The sequence below is a fragment of the Polypterus senegalus genome, chromosome 14 (genome assembly GCF_016835505.1).
Source record: "Polypterus senegalus isolate Bchr_013 chromosome 14, ASM1683550v1, whole genome shotgun sequence".
Classification (NCBI taxonomy): Eukaryota; Metazoa; Chordata; class Cladistia; order Polypteriformes; family Polypteridae; genus Polypterus; species Polypterus senegalus.
Window position 1 is genome coordinate 2,654,647 of NC_053167.1, and position 22,949 is coordinate 2,677,595.

At 38.7% G+C, this 22,949-nt stretch overlaps 1 protein-coding gene across 3 annotated transcripts in view; it reads right to left on the bottom strand.

Annotated features, from left to right (window-relative positions):
- Positions 1-161: 161 nt before the first annotated feature.
- Positions 162-22,949, bottom strand: part of helz2a (helicase with zinc finger 2a) — a 120,447-nt gene continuing 97,659 nt past the window's right edge. For all 3 annotated transcript variants that reach the window (XM_039776603.1, XM_039776602.1, XM_039776601.1), the window contains 6 exons: positions 21,600-21,792; positions 20,455-20,589; positions 20,070-20,282; positions 13,645-13,801; positions 12,895-13,062; positions 162-1,711 (listed from right to left, as the gene is read on the bottom strand). In XM_039776603.1, coding sequence (XP_039632537.1) covers positions 1,602-1,711; positions 12,895-13,062; positions 13,645-13,801; positions 20,070-20,282; positions 20,455-20,589; positions 21,600-21,792 — 976 coding nt within the window. In that variant the 3' untranslated portion in view covers positions 162-1,601. The remainder of the gene's footprint in view (positions 1,712-12,894; positions 13,063-13,644; positions 13,802-20,069; positions 20,283-20,454; positions 20,590-21,599; positions 21,793-22,949) is intronic.

Sequence of the window (22,949 nt, forward strand, 5' to 3'; positions counted from 1 at the left end):
TTTATTTTGCAGTGTAAGCCAAAATTAATTTAAAATATCAGTTTAAGTGTATCCTCTTCTTACAGCATACTTACGATATACTTGTACAATACTGGGTCAGTAAAGAGTGAAAAATACTGTTCACAAGGAGAAGGCAGTCTGACAAACCACAAAAAACAATCAAAGGGTGATGAAAGCAATTTAATAAAAATAGACAAAGAAATCATCAGTAGTCTTTTTTCATTTCATGTTTCCTGGTCAATTAGAAAACAGCTACTTAAAAAAATATAAAAGTACGTTGTCCCAAAAGTGCTTTCCTCATTAAGGTTTAAATTAATTTACCTTGTTTAAAAGTAAAAAGTTATTAAATTAGCAAAACATTACATTTTAACTTACACCCTGGCTAATGTGGTATGAGTTTAAACAATGCCCAGGTCTGAACACGTTTGCAGAAACAAAGCTGTGGTGATTCCATGCTGATCTGCTTTACAAACCCAGTTCTGCGTTGAGGCAGTTGGACAGAACAGCAGATTACCTGTATTGGGATCAGGCCAGGAATCATCTCTGTTCACGAGATCAGGCGCAAACTCCAAATTAGCTACAGTATGACAGTCACTTATTTGTTACCCCTTCAGTAGCACACAACCAGCAATTGAAACAATCAGCAGTGATAAGCACAAATAAATGAATGCCTGTCAAATAACCCACTTATCACTGTAAAATTGTACTTGTAACACACTAAACAAAAATGAATACATTTGGTAAGTTACATTGATCTCCAATAGGAGGAAACACCTAATTTTGGTTTATTGCAATTCAGATCGTTTTGGTCTGAAACTGGCGATGATTCGCCGAATTTGTTGCATTTGATTTTTTTCTCATGCATAGTTCAGTAAGACGTTGCCACCTCTTATGACTTTTCCAGCAATTTTCAGTTTTTTGCCTTCATTTACACAATCTTAGTGAGTCGTGAAGAGTCGTGGTTCATGCATGTGACTGCCAGTCCCGTAGAGCAACATCCACAGTGGCTCAGTCATAGCAATCTGTGATGAGTTTGATTTGGTCCAAAGTCATCCTGTCTGTGCAAGAGTTGGAAATCAATGGTCACGATTTCTTCTCAGGCTCATGTTTTTCTTAATTTTTTTTTTCTTCTTTTGTTACATTTTTTTCATTTGCATATTTTTGAAACAGTTTTTCATTAAATTTGTTTACTTTTGGTCGCCGCTATTTTGTGACACAGTAGCCGTCTCTTTGGTTGCCACAGAGAAGTTTTGTGAATTATGTCATCGGCGTGGTGAACGATTGAACCCTAAGTATCAGAGTCTGATAGGATCTGAGGAAACTTTTGTACATTTTCATTCTTAAAAATTATTCAACATTTGTACTACTTAGTACAATGGATGAAAAATTACATAAAAGCAATATTGTCACAACAAATAAGAAAATAGTTTATTCAATATTCAGCTCTGAAAAAAATAGAAGTGTGCCTCTAAGACCACCAATTGCAGATGATCAGCAAAAAAAACATTCTTAAAAATTGGTCCCAAATTTCCTTGGTCTCAAGGATATATTGGCAGTTTTGTGCTAGTCGTTTTTCATTTCTTCTGTTGTTTCCTCTGTTGTCAACGTGGCAGGACTCTAAATTCCTTTGGATCTATTACAGAGTTCATCTTCATATAATGCTCCAGTAGTCTCTTCCAAAGGCTGTTACAATTCAACAAAATTCGATTCCCTTGAGAAAATAAAGGCAACAGTTAAAACATTTACACTATGGAAAAGTACAGTAGGTTAAAATGAAACTTGAAATTGAACCCAAACAAATTATTTTAACAAACATCTTACATTTGTCAAATCTTCTTATATAATACGCTACCGTGGCTGTTTGTTTGTCTTTTCAGGATTTTAAATCACCTGTAGCTCGCAAACCGTTTGACCTATTGACCTGAAATTTGGTACACGTATATTACGTGACGTCTACTATCCACTTTCGGGGTGATGATTTTTATTACTCTTTTTATTTTTATTTTAGAATCAACTGTCTGCAGCGCGCAGCAGGGTGGCGATGCGGCACATGCTTACGGGCACCGTTCTCATTCCCACCCCTTTTGCCGTCTCTTCTTCTACTTCTTCATATTTTAAATCATTCCTGAGGCAAACTGAAGACTTAAGTGCCAGTTTAAGTGAAAAATTAAGAAAAACGAACTAAGTAACTGCAACACAAAAACTGACTTAATCAGTTTTAACACGAAAAGATACCAAAGCGGGCCACTAGAGTGGAGAAAACGAGCTGCTCACGAAACGGCAAGCGGATCAACGTCTGAGCAAATGAATGCTAAACGTGCAGAGAAAGAGAATGAAAACTAGGAGTCAAGTGTATTCGCTGCACGTTATCATGCAGTACGCCATTACTGGTTATATAAAAGAGATTAACATTCCAAATATCAAATTTAATAAATGTAAAGAGGAATTGTAGTCGTGATATACTAGCAGTCATAATGCATGCAGAGAAAGGCAATAAAGCCATCATAAGCATACAAATCAATATGCAAAAAGCAGTTCATTTATTCATTTTCCGAACTCACATATTTCAAAACACTGTTGTAAAGGAGTTTATGAAAGGATTCAGGCAGCAACCGACCTCTGATGGGATGTCAGGTCGCTACTCACACTGGGACTGTAAGCAGCCTAAAGGGTGACCCATTGGAAGGAAAACTCGAAAAGAGAGATGTGATTCATCTGGGGACAACAATGAGATCAGAATGAAATAAAATTGGGACAACTGTCTTTTGTCTCTTGCTTCTCCAATTTCTCCCCCCCCCAAAAAAAAATACCCTGGGATTCTCATAAGGGTCTCCTCATGAGTTTCAGCAGAGATCTCAGCAAAATCACACAATATGCTCCGATTTTCTGAGTAAGTCATTTTTATTTTGCAGTTTTAAAGTATGTGCATTGTGTACTCAGTAATATGGGGTGAGATGTGTGGAAGGGAGCAATAAAACACTTCACTATGATTACAAAGCTGTAGCCCTTTCTTCTGAATAATATTGCTAGTTGCTCTAATTTATGTTACTCTGCTCCAGTTAAGTCATACTCATTCTGGAAGGAAAAGGTAGGTGGTGTGGCACAGTGGGTAAGGCTTTGGACTTCAAACCCTGAGGTTATGTCATCATCAGGTTCTTCCATGTGAACCCTGAATACCGTGAGGACTGATTGAGGTCATTTATGTTAGGTAGAATGCCTAGAGGGGGCTAGGCGGTCTTGTGGCCTCAGAACCCCTGCAGATTTTGGTTTTTTTTTCTCCAGCCGTCTGGAATTTTTTTTTTTTTGTCCTCCCTGGCCATTAGACCTTACTTTTATTCTATGTTAATTAGTATTGCCTAATTTTATTTTTTAATATATTTTGTCTTTTTTCTAACACCACTATGCGACCATGAGCAAGTCACTTCACCTGCCGGCGGCAATTAGAAAACCAAAAGAAATGTAAACAATCAAATCTCAAATGTTGTAAGTCACCTGGATAAAGGCATCAGTCCAATAAAAAAATATGAAGTCTCGAAAGAGATTAAAACAAGACTAGAGAGAGATCTGACAAAATATAACCGGTTTTTCAAACCAAATTTTCAGTTTTGACTCCTTTTACCTTAGTGGTGTCTCATGTCTCCCTTTTGTTTCTCCTAAGGAATTTCAAGAGCAACATCCGTGACAAAGTTGATTCTTAAATGAAACATACATGAGAATTCCTGTGAAGTCTAATGAGCCATCAAAGATCAAACATCAAGAAGCAAGATTTTCCTATGGGTAACCGGAGAGGATCAGTTTTACATCAGGAGGTGCATAAGGGAATTCATTTATAATTTTAGTGATACAGTAATCCCTTCTCGATCACGGGGGTTGCATTCCAGAACCCCCCGCGATAGATGAAAATCCGCAAAGTAGAAACCCCATATGTTTGTATGGTTATTTTTATATATTTTAAGCCCTTATAAACTCTCCCACATTGTTTATAAATATTCTCCGCACAGTTATACAGTAAATCCTCGTTTATCGCGGTTAATCCGCTCCAGACAGATAAATAAATTTCCACGAAGTAGGATTCTTTATTTATAAATCTAATATTTTCGCAGTTAGAGCATAGAAAACCTGTTTACGACCTTCTAAATACGTTTTTTTAACATTATTAGAGCCCTCTAGACATGAAATAACACCCTTTAGTCAAAAGTTTAAACTGTGCTCCATGACAAGACAGAGATGACAGTTCTTTCTCACAATTAAAAGAATGCAAACATATCTTCCTCTTCAAAGAATGCATGTCAGGAGCAGAGAATGTCAGAGAGAGAGACTGAAAAGTAAACAAGCAAAAATCAATAGGGCTGTTGGGCTTTTAAGTAAACGAAGCACCGCGATAAAGCCGCCGCAATGAAGGGATCAATGTAAAGGTAGTCTTTTCAGCATTTTTTAGAGGAGCGTCCGTATCTTCTAAGCAAAACAGCCCCCTCCGTCAGGAGCAGATAATGTCAGACAGAGGGTGAGGCAGAGAAAAGCAAACTATCAAAAATCAATACGGGCTGTTAGAGCTTTTAAGTTTGCGAAGCACCATGCAGGAAGCATATCGTATATCATTGAGGAGTTTTATTTAATATGTAATACGTGCTCTGATGGGGTAGCTTCTCAGCCATCCGCCAATAGCGTCCCTTGTGTGAAATCAACTGGGCAAACAAACTGAGGAAGCATGTACCATAAATTAAAAGACCCATTGTCCGCAGAAATCCGCGAACCAGCAAAAAATCTGTGATATATATTTAGATATGCTTACATTTAAAATCCGCGATGGAGTGAAGCCACTAAAGTCGAAGCGCGATATAGTGAGGGATCACTGTATAGCGATTCACACAGTACTAGCTGAACCTGGGGTTATTTTTTTACAGACTTTTTATAGAAAGTTAAAGGCTACGCAATCTTTACTGAGATGTGAATGCCCAGTCTGTAAAAAGTTACTGACATGAGCGATTTAGTTTTACAGCAGGAGGTGGGATAAAGTATGGGGAACGTCCATAATTTTAGTCCTGTCTGAATTTAAACGATTTTTGCATAAGGTTGCAACATAATAAAATATGTAAAAAGCGACGGGGTCTGAGAACATTCTGAATCCACTGCATACAATATATAGCAGTTAGACACCTGAGGCCTCATGTATAAATGGTGCATACGCACAGAAATGTTACGTACGAACGTTTCCACGCTCAAATTGCAACGTATAAAACCTAAACTTGGCGTAAAGCCACACACATTTCCAAGGTAGCTCATACCCTGGTGTACGCAAGTTCTGCGCTCGATTTTGCAGACTGGCGGCACCCAGCGTCAAAGCAGTGCTACTGTTTCTGTGTGGTTACCCTTTCTTTTTTAGATCCACATCCCTGACGTGGCTTTATAAATACATTGAAGTTGACCGCATATTGTTTGTTAGCTTAATGCATCTGATTGTAATTAACCTGTAACAATATAACGGTCCACAGAATGGTCAAACTATTCTAAATACCATAGCTGCTTTAGTGTTGTTACTCTCACTGCACCTTCTTCTTCTTCTTTCAGCTGCTCCCGTTAGGGGTTGCCACAGCGGATCATCTTTTTCCATATTACTCTCACTGCACCACTCGGAGTATTTATATCATTGTATCTGAGTGTGGAATTACAGCTGTACAGCAGCTGATCGGAAAGAGAATTATTGGTATACAGCGTCAAGCACACTCTGCCTCTGCCATGCTGTCTATTGAACTGCTCTCATATGACAAACGCTTCAGAGCCTTTCCTCGCAGTTCAGAAACAGTTTCATCCCAAGAACTATAAACGCACTCAATCAGTCCATCAAGTGCTCCTTGTAGAACTGTTTGTACTTATAAGTACAATTACCTCACTGTAAACTTGTGATACAGTTATAATATTACACATCCTGAGCCACGTTATAAAGTGAGTATTTACATATGATGACAATATCATTTTAAAAATGAAATGCAGCAAAATAAAACTTTAAATTAATTTAAGTAATCTATATTGTTAATAAATAAACATGTGAGGACACGGTGTCACAGTGCTAGCAAGGAGCTGGCGCTCCGTTTATAATTATTCCTGCCTCGCGCTGTAGCGACACTGGAAGGATAGATGGATAGAATAATTAAACATGTACTATGACGATATTTCAATGTTCCTTAAGCCGGAGTTATACTTCATGCGATGCGACACATGCTGCAGCGGACGCTCCTGCTACGCAAGCATCGTAGTGTTTATACTTGCGCGCATACTTTACGTAAATCTAGAGGAATCCACCAGGTGGCAGTGCGCGATATTATCACAGTGAGAACATGTTCGGCTTCTCTGTGTTGTGAATTGCCTAAAACACCTATTAAATTCCGATAACACCTTACCGCAATATCTCTGAAAAGGATGTTTATTGATTAAATCCGTCAATCTAGGGATGTGTCCATTCCAGCAAGCATTGGGCACGAGTGAGAAACAATCCCTGGACGAGGCCTCAGATCATCGCAAGGTGAATACAAGCACACACGTACACTAGCGTCATTTTAGCGGCAACAAATCTCCAAATCTGCATATCTTTGGAAGGAAACCGAAGCACAGTGTGGAATACAAGCAGGAAATACCAGCAACATAACTCCCTGCGAGACAGCAGTGTTATCGCTCCACCACCGTGTCACCCCATGTGTGTAATTACTCCCCCATGTGTGTAATTATTAACAGTATTCATTATTTAAATGGAAATTATATGTAAAATGTAACATACACACTTTAATGCATTTTATCATGAAAGTGATATCAAGTATAAATCTAAAGATTCTAAATGTGCAGAGAGTTGGAATATCAGACATTTAATTAGTTATGTGTAGTGATCTATTGCTGCTTGCTGCTGCTGTCAGGTCCAAGAAGCTCGTAGCGATTAAAAACTGGGGTCACGTTTACGATGGTCTGCTTTAATGATAAAGTAAACTATGAGGTTAAAGTGGACATTTCGAGATTAAAGCCGAAATTTCCACTTTCATCGCAAAATACACGTTTTCACTGTGTCCTTTATTTTTTTCTCAGTGGCTCAAATACAGCGCTATACATTGTGTTGCTGTTGTAAAGTTGCAAAAAAAAAAAAAAGACGGCACAAAAGATGGTATGTGAGACTTTTAAAATGTATCGTGTCATTACGATCGAGATTATGTGACGCTTCAATATAAAAAGCACCACGAATGTATCTGTATGTCGGCATTTTGTTTCACCACATTGAACCATTCATCAAACATCGAAGCACACACATCGATCCCTGTAGGATCTGCATAGAGGCTTTCTGTCACATGTAGATAGTAAACAGAGATTCTGACGTCACATTCCGACTTTTAGCACACTGCACCCCCCGAATTTTTGCTGGTACTGCAACTCGTGCACGCATCACGTTAATTTCTGAGGACCTGCTCAGAGGACACGTGAAATGAAAGCTGGGAATGGGTGGCAGCCATGATGTGGGCGCGTACGTGTTCTGAGTGTGAAGTATAAACCGGCCCTTAAAAGTTTTGAAGAATTGGCGTTCTAAGCTTACAGATGGCTTAACGTCAATTACAGAGCTGATTGTGTGGTGATTGCATATTTGGAGAAAGAAAAGTAAGGACAGGAATTGGGGGTTAGTACATTTGAAAGAGACAGTAGTGCTGCGATTAATTGTTTCAGCGAAGGTAGCACACGGAGCAGCAAGCATCTTGTGTGAAGCATGTGTGAAGCATGAACAATCACTGCGCCACCGTGTTCCCATGTTTAATAACATGCTTTAACTCCTATCATTATGAAAATTATATCAAGTATACATCTCAGTATTTTAATTATTCAGAGAGCTGTAATATCATGAATGTAATGGATTCTGTGTCCGAGGAAGAGAAAGCCCATTTAAGAAGCATGTAGTGATTCACACACATAAAGCACATCAAATGCAAAACAAAGCATTCAGTGTGCTACTTTAGTTATGACGGGATTTGAGAAACTAGTAAATTAAACGATTTAAAGATTAAGTTTATGATGTTCTACTTTAACTACAAAATAAACAATGTGATTAAAGTGGAAATTTAGAGATTAAAGTTGACATTTCGTGCTTTTTTCCAACTGTGTGCCTATTTTTTTTTCTCTGTACCCTAATAAGCTTTCATATGACACTCAGACGGTGGGCTACAACTCGCCTTTTCACTTTGATATGTGACAACTTCTTTTTTATTTCGGGCACTGTGCGACTTTGTGAACTTGAGCTTTCGAGTTTCTCCGACACGCTATGTCCCTCGATCAACTTCCTTTTGTTGCTTACTGTAACACTGTTTAAACCAACAAATAGTATGTTTTTCCTTGCCTCCACTTGGTATTTGCTGAAATTCTTCTATTTCCCCTCGTGCTTTTGCCATTGCCTTTCCACAGAAGGCTGAGCTTAAAGGCTATTTATATTGACTTGTTTATTCAAAGAGGTGTAATTCTGGGAGGAGTTTGAGTGGGACAGCAGGCGTGTGCACATGCGTTACTTTTCACGCTGACCGGGATTTATGTAGCGGAAGAACGTGGAAGTTGACGTACGCACAGATTTATGCATCTGGATTTTTTTTGTGTGTTAGCATATTTCCGCTTTTGTCCGTACGCCATGTTAGTGTGTGAATTATACGCACAGCGTTATGCATGAGGCCCCTGGAGTGTCGCAGGTTAGTTCATTAATAACTTGTAGTTGAATCTGCTGCCACAAGATGCAAATAAGGATATTGTTTCCTGATAGGCCATGGTAATCCTATCCTTTAATCCTTTAAAGTTGTTACAATTAATGTTTGCATTTAAGTATTTTTTTTCCTAAATTTCTTAATCATGAAGTTTTTAGTTGTACCTTCATTAGTTCTGTTTTGTTGATGAGCCATTTATTTTATTTTGTTCTACGGCATTGCTTTACAGAGCACAGCCATTTTTTCTCTGAGTTGTCAAGACACATTTCCCATTATTGCCAAGTGATCTGAGTTTTACATGGTGTTTGCCGTCATTGGGCCTTATGGCATTAAACATCAAAGTCTGCCATTTGGATAATTCACTTTCAGTTTGTTTCGGTCTTGATATTCTTTTCCTAAATGCTTTCATTGCAATCTGGTTTTGACATTTGCTAGTCCCTGACAATTTATTTTGTCCAGTGTTTCCAAGCGTTTTCAAGTTCAAGTTTGAATTTCTTTAGTTCATTCTTCCCTCATTATCAGACAGGCTGACATTCAATTTTTGTGGAAAGTGTCAGTGAATAAATTGCTAAAAACTTGTGCTGAACTCATCAAACCCTCCATTCTTCCATGATACAGTGTGTGGAAGTCTGATTTCTCTGACGTAGTTTATCTTTAATTTACCCTTTAACCCCCTCTCTATTCCTCTCATAGATGCTGCTTCTGTACTCCATTTTGATTAGGCATTTAAAGGGCTTTGAAGGTACAGGCATGTTTTTGAGATCTCATAATGGATGTCCAAGAGATATGTCTTATTTGTATAGGAACTGCCATTTCATTGTAATTATTGCTTATTATTTCTGTACTGTGTACACTGTCCTAAAACAAAAACATTTAAGTTAAGTTTTCAATTTGAGATCGTGTGCAGGGTGCTTTAGGCTTTTCCAGTATTGGGCCTCAGCTGTACTGCCACCTAGTGGTTGTGAGGTTTATGGGAATTCACCATTCAGGCCTCAGACAAGCATTATAATACCCCTGGACAGAGCTGGTCAATCTATTAGACAAAATTGAGACCGGCTAAGGTGCCGTGATCTGAGGGGTGCCATTTATGAAAATTAAGAGTTACATGCTCTGGACATCCTAGGAGACATTCCATTCCCCAGGTCATAGAATTATGATAATAATGTCTGTTTTATGTACACAGATGGGCAGCATTTGTGATATTAAAAGGGTGCAAGCTCTAGACCAGGCATGTGCAACCTACGGCCCGTGGGCCGAATCCAGCCCGCGTACTGATTTTATATGGCCTGCGACGACTTTTCCAAATATCATTAAATCTGGCCCGTTAACCCTCTTGGTGATGCCTGTTTGTTCTTGTGGTATTGTTGGATTATTTTTGATAGTATGATGCGGCCAGTGTTTTCTGAAGTACTTTATATTGTGCTTCCCACACTTTTACGGCACGTCTGGAACTGTTGCATGTTTAAAGTGTGCAAGAGCTCGTAGTCACGTAGTCGTCGACTCTGCTGCATCTCTCTGCTCTGCTGTCGTGCGTAGCATAGCGCAGTCTTTTCATGGTTTTTGCTAGTGCTGTACCTATCTGCATGTTGTTTCGAGTTTCACGCTATATTGGCCTACATTTCAATACTTTCAAATACTGTACTTGTGAATTTTTGATCAAACCCTAATTAAGATGGCTTCAACAAAGAAGAGAAAAGTGGACGCGGAGAGTCGTACATTTCAAGAGAAATGGACTGATGATTTTTTTTTTATAATGCAGAAAGAAAAACCTCTTTGTTTGATATGCTTGGAAACTATTTCAGTTTTAAAGGAATACAATTTAAAAAGACACTACAATACAAAACACGCTAATTACAACAGTTACAAAGGTAAACTAAGAACAGACAAGATACAAAATTTGAAAAAATGTGTATCGGCACAGCAAATGTTATTACGCAAAAATACTGATGTAGCTGACAATATTGTTTGTGCAAGTTTTATTGTTAGTGAAAAAATTGCAAAGCACTCAAAACCATATTCTGAAGGCGAGTTTGTCAAGGAATGCCTTACTGCAGTCACGAAAGTTCTGTGTCCAGAGAAAAGCCATGAAATGGAAAAGATAAGTCTTTCTCGTTGGACAATAACCCGACGAATCGACGAAATGGCCAGTGACATAAAATTAAGCATTAAAAATATTGCATCAAAATTTGAAGCATTTTCCATTGCTTTTGATGAGAGTACAGACTCCAACGATACAGCTCAATTGGCTATATTTATTCGCGGAGTTGACGCTAGCTTCAATTGTACGGAAGAATTGCTTGCTCTCCAACCAATGAAGAATACAACAAGGGGTGAAGACATTTTCCAGGAAGTAAAAACTGTTTTTACTGTATTTGATTTAAAGTGGGAAATGTTATGCGGAATATCCACCGATGGAGCTCGATCGATGATTGGACCAAACATCGGAGCTGTTGCCCAAATAAAAACCGAATTGTCAAGTAACAAAATCAATATCGAAGATTTGTCGGTATTGCATTGCATTATACACCATCAAGACTTATGTGCAAAATCAGTTAAATTTGCACATGTGATGGGCACGATAACTGCATGTATAAACTTCATTAAATCCAGGGCGCTAAATCACCGCCAATTTCAAGAATTTCTGGCTGATGTTCTTTCTGACCATGAAGATCTTACATTTTATTGTGAAGTGCGTTGGCTTAGCAAGGGAAAAATGTTGAAACGTTTTTATGATTTGAGAAATGAGGTATCTCTTTTCATGGACATGAAAGGAAAACCTATTCCTGAGCTAGAAAACAAACCCTGGCTGTGTGATCTTGCATTTCTTGTCGACCTAACAACACATCTAAATGAACTTAATGCTAAATTACAAACTCAGGGACAAATGATTCATGAGCTTTATGGACACATAAAATCATTTCAAAATAAGCTTCGACTCTGGGAAAGCCAATTAAAGGAAGGCAATACTTATCATTTTCCCACACTTGTAACCACAAAGATTTTGATTGTGAATCGTTTGCGAATTAATTAAATTCATTGAGTGGAGAATTCAACACTAGGTTCCGTGATTTTAAAAATCAAGAAGCAAACTTGCAAATTTTCTCTTGTCCATTTGATGTTGATGTCGAACTAGCTCCACTTTCATTGCAAATGGAATTAAATTGAACTACAAGAGAACCTTGTCCTGAAATCAAAATTCAATGATATTAAATTACTTGACTTTTATAAAAAGTATTTCCCACGTGACAAGTTTCCAAAGCTGACAGCTTTTGCTCAGAAAAGAATGACTCTATTTGGCAGCACCTATAAATGCGAGCAACTTTTTTCAAGGATGAACTTCGTAAAATCCAAAACCAGGACGCGAATTACTGATGAACACCTAGAAAACACGTTGCGATTTTCCACGTCCACAATATCTCCTAATATTGATAAGCTTGTGTCCACCATGCAATCTCAATCGTCGCATTAATAAACATCCATCCATCCATCCATTTTCTAACCCGCTGAATCCGAATACAGGGTCACGGGGGTCTGCTGGAGCCAATCCCAGCCAACACAGGGCACAAGGCAGGAACCAATCCTGGGCAGGGTGCCAACCCACCGCAGGACACACACAAACACACCCACACACCCAGCACACACTAGGGCCAATTTAGAATCGCCAATCCACCTAACCTGCATGTCTTTGGATTGTGGGAGGAAACCAGAGCGCCCGGAGGAAACCCACGCAGACACGGGGAGAACATGCAAACTCCACGCAGGGAGGACCCGGGAAGCGAACCCGGGTATCCTAACTGCGAGGCAGCAACGCTACCACTGCGCCACCGTGCCGGCATTAATAAACAGTTTTTATTAAATAATATATTGATAAATATTTGTTGCTTTTTTTTTTGGCCTTCTTGCATTTTCGATTTTCAGAAATACATATATATCCTGAAGTACTCCGGCCTGCGTAATCTTTCTACTTTCTAATCCGGCCCATAGTCCTGTCAAGGTTGCACATGCCTGCTCTAGACTCTAAGGGAGAACCCCCTCACAGGTCATGAAAATTCAAAAATTCTGACTACCCACTATGGAAAACAAGAGGTGATGTCCTTCAACCCCACCTAGGACTCCAAATGGGCCTCGACTTGTGCTGACAATGGAGATGCAGTGAAAACATCCATATTGTTCAACATACCGATAATGCAAAGTCCTTCTTGAGCTCGAGTGATGCCAACATTAACTTGGTTTGGATTCACAACAAAGCCTAAATGTTTAGCCATCCAGGACTTGACAGGGTAACGCTGAACCTCCGCTTCATCACAGGAACGCACCATGGAAAGAATGACATAGCGCCATTCGCTACCTGAAGAAAAGAACAAATGCAAACATGGGGATATGATGGATATTTCTAGAAGTAAGCAGCAGTACCACAATAATTTGTTTGTCTTTGATTACAGTTTTCACATGTAGGTATGTTATTTTAAAATTTAACAATCCATTTAATGATTATTATTTCTTCTAAACATTAACTATTGAGTTACAAAGGCTAATTTCTTTGAAAGTATAACACTGAAAGCACACTATGATGTGTAGTGGAGAGTAATCCTACTTTCCTTTAAAGATGAAATGTGCATTTTGTTACATCCCATGTAATTTACGTTACAGAGAACTTTAAAGAAAAACACTCTGAGTCTACATATGTGCATAAATGTGGAGTTATTATAATACTGATGCACTGTAACACAATACAAGACACCATCTGTGTTTTACACGGCTCCATCCCCATCCTTACAATCACTATTGTGGAACATGCAATTGTAAAATTATTTCACCAGGCATTGCTTTTTTATTTAGCTTCTCCCTCCTCAAATCACTAATTTCAATTAACTGTACTTTCCAAACACTCAATTTAGAACAATAATTTCTATGAATGAGACTTCTGTACCTTGACTTTTCATTATAGTGGTCACTGTAAGGTTTACGATTCCCTGCTTTTGCAGACTGTTCTTGATTTCTGCTACCTGGGCATTGTACGGTGTCAGAATTGCAATGTCTTCTGATTTGATTTTGGCAACATTCATCAGCAATTTAGCTACACGAACCTGTAAAGGATGAAAAGAGGATGTTCATTTAGACAAATGTTAGAAAAAAAATGTAAAAAGTTCAACTTTATCTGGATTAGGTATTACACAGAGCTATAGATATATGGATAGCTGCACTTTGGGGACCCTCATAATCTGACATTCTGAAATTCTAGAAACATGACATGAAGAGGAATTTAAAAGTATATTGGCTCAATGTCCTGGTCTTATACAAAGGATTGACAGTTTAAAATATGCCAACTGATGTTGAAGAAGTGCTTCAACTTTTCATGTAAAATGGAAAATAATGCTCTTTATTTGTATATAAAATCAGCCACAAAAATAGTAGCATTATGAAGCAATGGGGGAAATTTACATAGGAGATCAGTCAACATGAAAGTGGCCAACATACCTAGAACTGGAACTGAAATCCCACCCATTGAGTTTCCTATAAATAGGCAATAATTGGACAGAATCAGAACATGGAGACCTTGGGATGTTTTATTATCACCAAAGAACACCAAGAGTGCCCTGACAAATAAGTGAGTGATTGAAAGCAATTCAAGGGGCTTTGTGAGTCTGGGTGATGCCATGGAATGTGACATCTATTGGATGTTTGCATATTGACAACTGAAAAATGCAGACCATGCACTTGAGCTCCATATGTGCAAAGCATTCAATTATTCAACATACATTTTTTTTTTTATCATGTTCATCTGTCTCATTTAAAATTATCCAAAATGTTTCCAGGGCAAGAGCCAACCTGCAAACGTTGCAATCGAGCTCCAGCCTCACTGAGCCATATGTTTTGGGCATGTAGCAAATTAACATCATTCTGGACAAACATTTTGAAATGCCTGTCAGACAGCTTTGGTGTCACAATCCCCCCCTAATCCATTAACAGTTGTGTTTGGTGGGCTCACAGATGGGCTTAAAGTGGAGAAGGACAAACAAACTGTAATTGCCTTTACTTCAATATTAGCACGTTGACTTATCTTGTTTAACTGGAAGAATCCTAACCCACCTCTGTTAAGTCTGTGGGCAACTGATGTTAAATACTATTTGAAATTGGAAAAAATAAAATTCTCTCTTAGAGGATCCATACAAAACTTTTTTAAAAATCTGGCAGGATCTAATCAATAACATTTTACAATAAGCATTTATATTGGGGAGAAAGACTCCTTTCCCTCTATATACTCTCAACAGGCTGTGGGCCTTTCTCTCTGTCTCATGGGTGGGAGATGAATTGAATTTAGTTTTGTTAAGTTTGACTTGATTATATGGAACGCTACATGCTTTAAATAAATTCAATAAAAGTTAAAAATGCAGACCATGATGGATGCACAGAAGCTCACACACTCTTTATGGGACTGGGTGGGTGAGTGAGTTAAGCAGCAGAAGAGTACAATTAGTGGAAGATCAAGGGATAGACCATTACAGAACTTCAATCAATACTTTTCCCATCTACAGAAGTATGGTGGGCTCCAAGGATTGCAATTTCATGCCACAGGATAACAATTTGCAGAGGGTGACACCCATTTATCATTTAGGCTTCTCATTGACTGCCCACCAACTCTGAGTGATTCCTGTCAGATATTTGCATTGGCCATCCTTTACTGCCATGGACTGACATTTGAAGCTCTTCAGCAATAAGTTGCACATGGAGGCAGCAGTCAATATAGACAACGTTCTCAAAAGCTGCACTCACTGGCCAAAACAACAAGTATTACGGTGTAAAGTCAGTGCCAATAGCCTTCATTCTCCTCTGCTGATCAGCAGGGTCTGTATAGCATTCAGAAAACCCTGTGACAGCACCCTAACTCAGAACTGTCTCCTGCAGAGAAAATGTGGACCATTCTGGGATGCCAGCTACATTCAGCAATCCACAATCCATAATCCACTCCCTCACTGTAGGACCAGTTATATCAAGTCTAGTGGTTGTGCTACAAAACACCACATTATGCATTTGACATTTAGCACTATCTTCTGGCTTTCCCCCATGTTAACAACTACCATGCATAGCCTGCTTTTCAATCAATAAATTATTATTTTGCTGCAGTTTTATATTTGTCAGGATCTGAACCAGCAATGTGAGGGTTTGTTCACGCTATTTTTTCTAATGTTCACAATGCTTTATGTGTCATGGGTCAGCCAGCGTTATTTACTTGGCTGATATATACTTTTATATATTCACTTTTTTTTGTTTTGTTGTATTATTTTGTATATTGTTTAATTAAGTAGCTGTGTTACCTAGCTTTGCCCAGGAAATTTCATAACACAATGGGCTTCAGTCATTGCTGTTGGTTAATCAGGTGTATCAGACCTACTATGTAACTAATTCATTACTTTTGAAGTTTATTAGTGCGGTGTAGTGGTTAAGGCTTTGGACCTAAGACTTGAAACCATGAAGCTGTGGGTACTGACATTGTGTGACCATAAGCAAGTCACTTTGCCTGCTTGTGGTCCAATTGGTAAAACAAAATAAACAACCAATTCTATCTCAAATGTTATACGTCACCTTGGATAAACCCTAACCCTAACGTCTGTCAAATAATAATAACATCATTATGTCACTGGAGGTCCTTACTCTTAAACATGCTATGCACAATTGTTCATGAATAAAACATTCTTAAGTCCCTAGGAGCCAATATAACAAAGGATCTCACATGGTCTCTTAATATCTCTTACCTGGTGAGAAAAGTTTAACAACGACTGTACTTTCTGAGACAGGCTCATCTACCTCAGCAGATTTTAATCAACTTCTACCGTAGTGCAATAGAAAGTATCCTCTCCTACGATCTAATTGTGTGGTATGCCATCTGCAAAATTACAGAACGGAAGAAACTACACTGTGTGATGAAGGCTGCACAACGAATCATCAGGGCGGACCTCCCAAACATGGACACCATCTATACTAGCCGACTTTGGACGAAGGTTAGCAGCATTATCAGAGACACAACCCATCCAGGCCTCCATCTGGAAAGAGGTTTGGGGCAATCAGTTCATGCACTAACAGACTGAGACACAGCTTTTTCCCTAGAGCTGTGATTTCCATCACACCTCTCCAAACCCAATACTCCTCCAGTTTTTAAGAACTGTAATATTAACATAAAATATACAATATTGACACGCACATGTAGACACATTTTATCTTCACATCTATTACACATGCAATGTATATTGACACTATAAATACCGTATAATATGTATATATTTTTAAAGCTGTACATAATTAATGCCACTTTGTACAGTAATCCCTCGCTATATTGCGCTTCGACTTTCACGGCTTCACTCTATCACAGATTTTAAATGTAAGGACATCTAAATATATATCACGGATTTTTCGCTGGTTCGCGGCTTTCTGCGGACAATGGGTCTTTAAATTTCTGGCACATGCTTCCTCATTTTCTTTGCACAGTTGATTTCATACAAGGGACGCTATTGGCGGATGGCTTAGAAGCTATTCAATCAGAGCATGTATTACATATTAACTAAAACTCCTTAATGATATAAGATATGCTTCCCGCACGGTGCTTGATTGTTTGCTTTTCTCTGTCTCTCTCACCCTCTCTGCCTGACGGAGGGAATGTGAGCAGAGGGGCTGTTTGCACAGAGGCTGTTTGCCTAGAGGATACGGACGCTCCTCTACAAAATGCCGCTTTATCGCAGTGCTTATGCATACTTAAAAGCACGTATTGATTTTTTGATTGTCTGCTTTTCTTAGCGAGCGCTCTCTCTGACATTCTCTGCTCCTGACGGCGCTCCTTTGAAGAGAAGATATGTTTGCATTCCTTTAATTGTGAGAAAGAACTGTCATCTCTGTCTTGTCATGTGGCACAGTTTAAACTTTTGACTAAAGGGTGTTACTTCATGTCTAGAGGGCTCTAATAATGTTAACAGTGTGGGAGAGTTTATAAGGGCTTAAAATATATAAAAATAACCATACAAACATATGGTTTCTACTTCACGGATTTTCACCTATCGCGGGGGGGTCTGGAACGCAACCCCCGCGATCGAGGAGGGATTACTGTATATAGTAATTGAATACATGCTGCTTTCTTCATTATTTTTCTCCATTGCCTGCTCATCAATTCTTATTGTAGTTTTTTATTATTACTTTTTATTTGTTGAACATGGAAAGTTATCAGAATTTCATTGTACAAAAATTTTATGACAATAAACTGTAACTGTAAACTGAAAACATTCCTGCATTGGATCATCTCCTGCTTTTCCTAATGACTTGGCTTTTGTTGATGGACATTTTAAAACACAATTTTACAGGAAAAGTATATTCTTTTGAATTGAAAGGGGTAATCAGTAGTAATAATATGAAACCTGAACATATATTATTTAATGCTTACAATTTTCATTTCCTTATGCCGTTCTGTCAAGTAGAGTATTTCTTTTTGTGTTTTTCATCATTTGTATGTGGTTCCCCACTTGAAATGGATACACATAAGTACTGGTGCCCTATGTGTTACACTGATGTATTAACATTACGAACGAAGAGTGCAGAACAGTAGCTTAAAGCATTGCGACACAACTTACGTGGCTTCGACATTAGAAATTGAAGCACTAGTTTCTAAATCCAATGTTGGGGTATTGCGTGATTTAAGCTGAGGGGAGAACCTGGGTAGTCCCCATTGAATTACCAGCGGCACCTTTGGCGACTGGAGGCAGACAAAGTGGAATGAATTACCACGTTGAGAGCCAATACACTAGAAAACACTGCCAGTACATACCTAAGAGTTCTGGCAATCAAAAACAAAACCTTGGTAAGTACAGTAATCCCTTCTCGATCGCGGGGGTTGCGTTCCAGAACCCCCCGCGATAGATGAAAATTCGCGAAGTAGAAACCATATGTTTGTATGGTTATTTTTATATATTTTAAGCCCTTATAAACTCTCCCACACTGTTAACATTATTAGAGCCATCTAGACATGAAATAACACCCTTTAGTCAAAAGTTTAAACTGTGCTCCATGACAAGACAGAGATAACAGTTCTTTCTCACAATTAAAAGAATGCAAATATATCTTCTCTTCAAAGGAATGCGTGTCAGGAGCAGAGAATGTCAGAGAGAGAGAGAGAGAGAAAAGCAAACAATCAAAAAATACGTGCTTTTGGGCTTTTAAGTATGCCAAAGCACTGCGATAAAGTGGAATTTTTTAGAGGAGCGTCCGTATCTTCTAGGCAAACAGCCCTTCTGCTCACACCCACTCCGTCAGGCGCAGAGAATGTCAGAGAGAGTGAGAGAGACAGACAGAGAAAAGCAAACCATCAAGCACTGCGCGGGAAGCATATCGTATATCATGGAGGAGTTTTAGTTAATATGTAATACATGCCCTGATTGGGTAGTTTCTAAGCCATCCACCAATAGCGTCCCTTGTATGAAATCAACTGTGCAAACAAACTGAGGAAGCATGTACCATAAATTGAAAGACCCATTGTCTGCAGAAATCCGCGAACCAGCGAAAAATCCGTGATATATATTTAGATATGCTTACATTTAAAATCCGCGATGGAGTGAAGCCGCGAAAGTCGAAGAGCGATATAGCGAGGGATCACTGTACCGGCCACTTCAAACACTGATGCAAAGAATTTTGGAGAACGTGGGATTGGAGCATCCCCATTCAAAGTTCGTAGGTGTGAATGTACATTAACATGGAGTAGCTCATGGGGGACCTGCTAAATTTAAACTGATGCTATTAGTCCTGGGGCATTTCTTGGATTTGCAGGTATCAGAGTCTCAACCACCTCTGTTATTGTCATGCATTGTGTTACATGTATATAAATTTGAAGAGCAGAGAAGAGAGAAGGGGCCCTGTTCCTTACTTAGACTCCGCTGTCACAAGAAATTTTAATATTGTTTTTGGTCTCACCCAGAACATAACCTTGGGTTGGTTAATATACTGTATTTTTCTCATATCTGTAAGCTCAAATTAAACAAGGGATTTAAATGGTTTAAAGAAATTACTGTTTGTTCTGTACACAGGCTTTCCTGCAAGCAGAAGCAATAACAAAATGGAAATGTATTACAGACTTTATGTTTTTGTATAGTATACTTTGTCCTAACAGATATGTTGTGGATAACCAGGAAAAAGTTACAAGCTAAGAACCAGGGCTAAGAACTAAAATGCTGGCCCGTATGAGTAATTTTAAAATGGCCTTGTACACCTGGAAACAGATTATTAAAAATAGAATAGAAAAGAAAGAGCTGTAGGGAGAATTTCCATTATTTAAATAACGGAAATGAATTTTGGAAGGCGGTATCGCTACCAATCACTTACACATTCCTTAACTTCTTCGAGATTTGCTTTTGAATTTTCATTCCCTTTTTCTGTGGCAACCATGAGACTTATCTCCTTCCCCTGGACATGACAAAAAAGTATTGGAGTACATCGATTCTTCTTTACTTGGAAGACACTTCTGGGACGAACAATATCTGTCTTCAGATGACCACTATAAAATTCCTGGGAGGGAAATTTACAGATGTCTTCATGCTGAAATTTAAAATATATAGAAATATATATCATGAGTAACTCATATTGAACATTGCTTCATACTCTTTTTAAAATGATTTAATACTGTTATTATTCAATGTTTAAAAAGATTTTTTAACTGCACTACCTGATATCTTCCTTCATAATTAATAAAAAAAAACGATAAGCCTACCATACGGTATTGCGTGTCTAGCATTAGTGCTTTGTCCATGTAACGCTCAAAGAGGGATTTTTCCATTCCAAGTCTCTGCAGAAGAGGACTTTGCACCACAGGTTGAAGCTGCTTATGATCACCAAGGAGCACAATCTGAAACGAATAACACATTATTGAAGCATTCTATATGTTTGCCTTAATTCAGCATTTCTCAACCTTTAAGTATTTGCGACCTGAGTTTTCATAACAGTTTTAATCGCGCCCCACCTAACATTTTTTTGAAATGTAGATGCCTATTTTATTATACCTACTTAACTTTTATCAACATTTATCTAACTCTATATTTATTATTCTAGTATCAGAATGTAGTTCAAGTTAATTTGTTTTGGTTTCAGCAGATTTTTATTTTCATATTTTTTATTCTTGTTTTCTTTTTTTCACATCTTCGCGCCCCCCTAGGGGGGCCACCCCCACAGGTTGAGAACCACTGCCTTAATTTATGCTAAAAATATTATATACTAGTCATGGGCATATCTGCACACTAGATTGCATCAGGTGGGCCTCCATTGCTGTAACTCATACAGGACTACATGAGGCTGTGGCTTATGGGAGGAACAAACACTGGCAGGATTCCAGTCTATGGCAAGGCATACTCAGCTGCAGCTTTTCACAACATGTCACACCTCTAAGCAGAGTCATATATTTGTTAAAAATGTATTTGCTTCATTATTTGGGGTTGGTGTTGCTGGGTACCTCTTATCTTCTGTGTTGCTCTTCATGCCAGTATTGGTGTTATTGGACTGCAGATTGTTGTTAAAGCTGTGATATTTGCTGTTTCCTGACCCTCAGTAAGGTCAGTCTCTTTAGACTCAACTGCAATATTTAGTTAAATCATCTTTTGTTTTTTAAAGCTACAAATGTCAGTATAGGTAAAGTTGTCCACAAAACAGCAACTTTTGCTTCTCTCACTTTAATTTTTCTTTTTTCTGTACCACTATGCTCTCACCTCGAATGACTGTCCTTTTTCTCTTTTGCAGCACGGTAACACATTAAATGTACAATCTCCCAGAAATGCAAATTTTACACAAATAAATACCATTACAAATGGTCATCTGCTTACGTTTTTTTCTAAATTATACTTTAGAAAAATAAAGAAGACTTGCCTTCTCTGGCTTATAGCTGGCAAGAGGAATAAAGGCCTCTGGTTCTGTTGCCATAGCACACTCATCAATCAAAATTTGCCGCATGTTTGTCTTTTTTGTCAAGCCAGGACTTGAAGCAGCAGTACATGTACACAGCAGGACATCATGGCGGTCCAGTTCGTACTTCCGGGCCTTGCTGAGCAACTTTTTATATCTGTGAATACAAAAGGAGTCGAATTAAAATGTCTCAGAATTTCACATACTGTAATCTCAGGCTTGATTTTTTTAGTGTCTGGCCACTAGTAACCATTTGAATGGACTTCACATAATGACATACCCAGTGACAAACACACCATAATCACTGTAGAAAGTCCAGGATAGAGTCGGGGGAGCCAGTGATGGGTCACCTAGAGTTGAACAACAGCACGGCCAAAATATTTAAAGTTTAATAGAGATCTGTTTTCTTGAAGACCTTTCAAAATTGGGGCCTCTTTACAATCTCATCAACTTATCTTAGATTGCATTACCATTTGATTCCATTATGATGATTAGACCCCATAAGAACATCAAAGATGGCAAAAATGTCAAATGTCTGAATGTCTATATTTTGTCAAACATGCACATTTAAGAGTAACCTTCCAGGTTTATCGGAGGTAGGCGACACCACCCCAGGACGAGAGGGGGGCGCAGTCACTAACATTGTCATTTCTTTTGTCAATCGCAGCAGTAAGAAGATGCCCACTGAGGGCAACTGACTCCACCCCTGTCAGCCAGAGGAATATAAAAGAGCAAACAGCCTGGAGAAAGCTATTACACTTTGGACCCGAACTTGCAGCAGCACGGAGCTCCCAATGAAGACCTGTTCTATCGAGTTAATACCTTTGAAAGAATATCACAAAGACTCCTTCTTATTTCTGTTTAAATTGCATTTTAGCACTATTGAGCATAGAGCATTGTCCCTTCCACCCGTCCACTATGTATATTGTATATACTGTATATATATATATACATACTAGAGGGCTGTGCCTCCTACTCGCTTCGCTCGCCCACCCCACAACCCCCACCCCCAGGGGCGCACTTCACGTCTCTGCCACTCACGTTGTGGGGGGGGGATGCGAAAACACACGCTAAGGAAGGATCAGCTTCTGGCTTGCTGCGAGCTGTTACCAAGCTGCGTGTTCTGTATGTTGGTCATTTAAAAGCCTGTACAGCAGCTGCCCTTTTGTCTCACTTCCTTGTCTCGTGGGATGTTAAAGTGTCTCTGAGAAATTGTTTGTAAGTAGGGCGTGACATGTCTCGCGGGACTTTAAAGTGCCTCTCCAAGATGATCAAGTCTCAACCCTAGATTTTTTTATATTATATATATATATA